This window comes from Piliocolobus tephrosceles, unplaced genomic scaffold, assembly GCF_002776525.5.
Source record: "Piliocolobus tephrosceles isolate RC106 unplaced genomic scaffold, ASM277652v3 unscaffolded_108, whole genome shotgun sequence".
NCBI classification, from domain to species: Eukaryota; Metazoa; Chordata; class Mammalia; order Primates; family Cercopithecidae; genus Piliocolobus; species Piliocolobus tephrosceles.
In genome coordinates this window covers 347222-349920 of record NW_022291865.1, presented here as the reverse complement: position 1 = coordinate 349920, position 2699 = coordinate 347222, and the positions used below count along the sequence as shown (strand labels likewise).

The 2699-nt window shown below is 48.1% G+C and overlaps 1 protein-coding gene across 2 annotated transcripts in view; it reads left to right on the top strand.

Moving 5' to 3' along the window:
• The first annotated feature begins 239 nt into the window (after positions 1 to 239).
• The window catches only part of LOC111529479 (protein CASC4), a 128720-nt gene continuing 126260 nt past the window's right edge, over positions 240 to 2699 (top strand). For both annotated transcript variants that reach the window (XM_023196349.1, XM_023196348.1), the window contains exon 1: positions 240 to 972. In XM_023196349.1, coding sequence (XP_023052117.1) covers positions 646 to 972 — 327 coding nt within the window. In that variant the 5' untranslated portion in view covers positions 240 to 645. The remainder of the gene's footprint in view (positions 973 to 2699) is intronic.

Here is a 2699-nt window from a genome sequence, read left to right as displayed (position 1 = left end):
CCGCGGTCGCAGCCCCAGACGTCCTCAAAGACAAATATTTTCGCGAGGGCCAGTGTAGGGCAGGAACTCCCTAGACTTTGAATCAAGGGAATCCAGTAGGTAAGAACAGAAAGGACTCCGACCCAGGTACCTGAGACAGCTGAGACCGCCAAAATTAACACAACAACCTACGTGACAGAGAAAAATCTCGCGAGAGAGGACTGCAGGGAGACGAGAGGAAGCAACATTCTCGCGACAAGAGGGGGTGTCGGCGGAAACTCGGAAATGGTCCCCTAGAAGACTCGGCCCCAGCCAGTGGGTGGGGCCAGAGTAAATCCGCCCCCTTCCGGTTTTTTCCCCGCCTCCCAACCGTGAGGTGTTGGGTTCGGGACGCGGGCAGCTGGGTTTTCCCGGTTCCCTTGGGCAGGTGCAGGGTCGGGTTCAAAGCCTCCGGAACGCGTTTTGGCCTGATTTGAGGAAGGGGGCGGGGAGGGACCTGCGGCTTGCGGCCCCGCCCCCTTCTCCGGCTTGCCGCCGACGGATAAGCCCTCCTCCTCCCTCGGCCGGCCCTGGGGCCGTGTCCCCCGGGTAACTCCAGCAGTGGCCTGGGCTTCTGCCTGCAGGTATCTGCGGCGAGGCCCCTAGGATACAGCCCGATTTGGCCCCATGGTGGGTTTCGGGGCCAACCGGCGGGCTGGCCGCCTGCCCTCTCTCGTGCTGGTGGTGCTACTGGTGGTGATCGTCGTCCTCGCCTTCAACTACTGGAGCATCTCCTCCCGCCACGTCCTGCTTCAAGAGGAGGTGGCCGAGCTGCAGGGCCAGGTCCAGCGCACCGAAGTGGCCCGCGGGCGGCTGGAAAAGCGCAATTCGGACCTCTTGCTATTGGTGGACACGCACAAGAAACAGATTGACCAGAAGGAGGCCGACTACGGCCGCCTCAACAGCCGGCTGCAGGCCAGAGAGGGCCTGGGGAAGAGATGCGAGGATGACAAGGTAAGGACGACCCCTTTCTCTTCAACCCCCATAGTTTCTTTTCTCTCCGGGGTCTGGGGCGGGATGTTAATCCGCTAGCGGTTGTCTTATCCCTTCCGGTATTGCAGTCCTGAAGGCTCCTTTCACCCCCAACAACCCTGTTTCTGTCAGACTTTTCCCGGTTTATCCGTGCCATGTTCTCTGGTCCCTGCCAGACAAAAATGACTGTAAATTCTGGTTCTCAAGAGTGGGCTGTGTACAGATGCTGCCTATTCTCTGAGCTCAGCTGGTGAGCTGTCAATAGTAATCATCTGGCCTATGTGGCCCCCTTAGCTTCAAAGACACACAAATCTGGCGACTGCCAGGTTTGGTGTGGTTATTGTCTCATTTTTATTCCGTGCACACTGATCAATATTAATTTCGTTATTTAAAGAACGAAGCCGCTTCTGACTCCTCTACCCTATGGTAGTCACCATATAGTTTTTCAGCTCTGTGACTTTTAAAATCTCTATAGGGTGATGTATTGAATAAATAATCAGCTATGGCTGCCTTTTTGTGATCAAAATGTTATGATAGATGGGCCCTCGAGCTATATGTGAGCCACACTTGTGTCTTGGACATAGTTGATCAATCATTATGTACTCAATTTGAATTGTTAATGGAATTAGCCAAAAGATTAGAATCTAAAAATAAATTTTAAGCAATGGAATGTCATGTCAGTGTCTTCATTGAAAGAAAATAGAATGAAATTTTGTATAGATAAGTAGCTATTAGGGTTGGTGTTTTATGCAGATGGAAAACTATACAAAGTTTTAAATATAAAAAGTTTAAAATTGAACTGTAATCATACTTGCTACTAAATAATCCTTGTTTTCATTAGCTCATTGGTAACTATATTAATAATTTATGACTTATGCAACTTCTGTAGGTATAGTAGAGTTATGAAAATTTCTGGGCAGGATAGTAGATGCCTTTCCTTCTATACACTTCTTTGGTAATCTTCACATTTTTGTGTGTAAGTGCCCATTATAATTACAAGTTTTACTTTGCATATGAAAATCACTTACGGTTAAGTCATTATAAACTCTCTGTGAGCTTCTAACTTTCCTGTTGACAGCCTCTACCTTGCTTTCTTATTTCATGAAGATTAAGGCCCTCAGCTAAGTGCTTCCCTGTAACCCCCTCCTCTTCACCATAATAACATAGACATGCTCTGATAAGGTCAAGGAATCAATAAATTTATATGCGCCACATGCTTAACTCTAAAGACTGAAAAACTCTCGGGCACAGTAGGTAGAAATCCATGAAAGTTTGCAGTATTAAAGTAAGGTCTTCCTACTTAGAATGGTTAAGCATTACAATTCACGTTCTTCTCTCTGGTCTCAAAGGAAAGTCTCTTGTAGTAATTAATACTCTTGATTCCATTCTTTCAGCCATTGGACTTTTTTTGTTTGTTTGTTTTGAGACAGAATTTTGTTCTTGTTGCCCAGGCAGGAGTGCAATGGCGTGATCTCAGCTCACTGCAACCTCCGCCTCCCAGGTTCAAGCGATTCTTCTGCCTCAGCCTCCCGAGTAGTTGGGATTATAGCCATGTGCTACCGTGTCTAGCTAATTTTGTATTTTTAGTAGAGACGGGGTTTCTTCATGTTGGTCAGGCAGGTCTTGAACTCCCAACCTCAAATGATCTGCCCACCTCAGCCTCCCAAAGTGCTGGGATTACAGGCATGAGCCACCATGCCTGGCTTTTT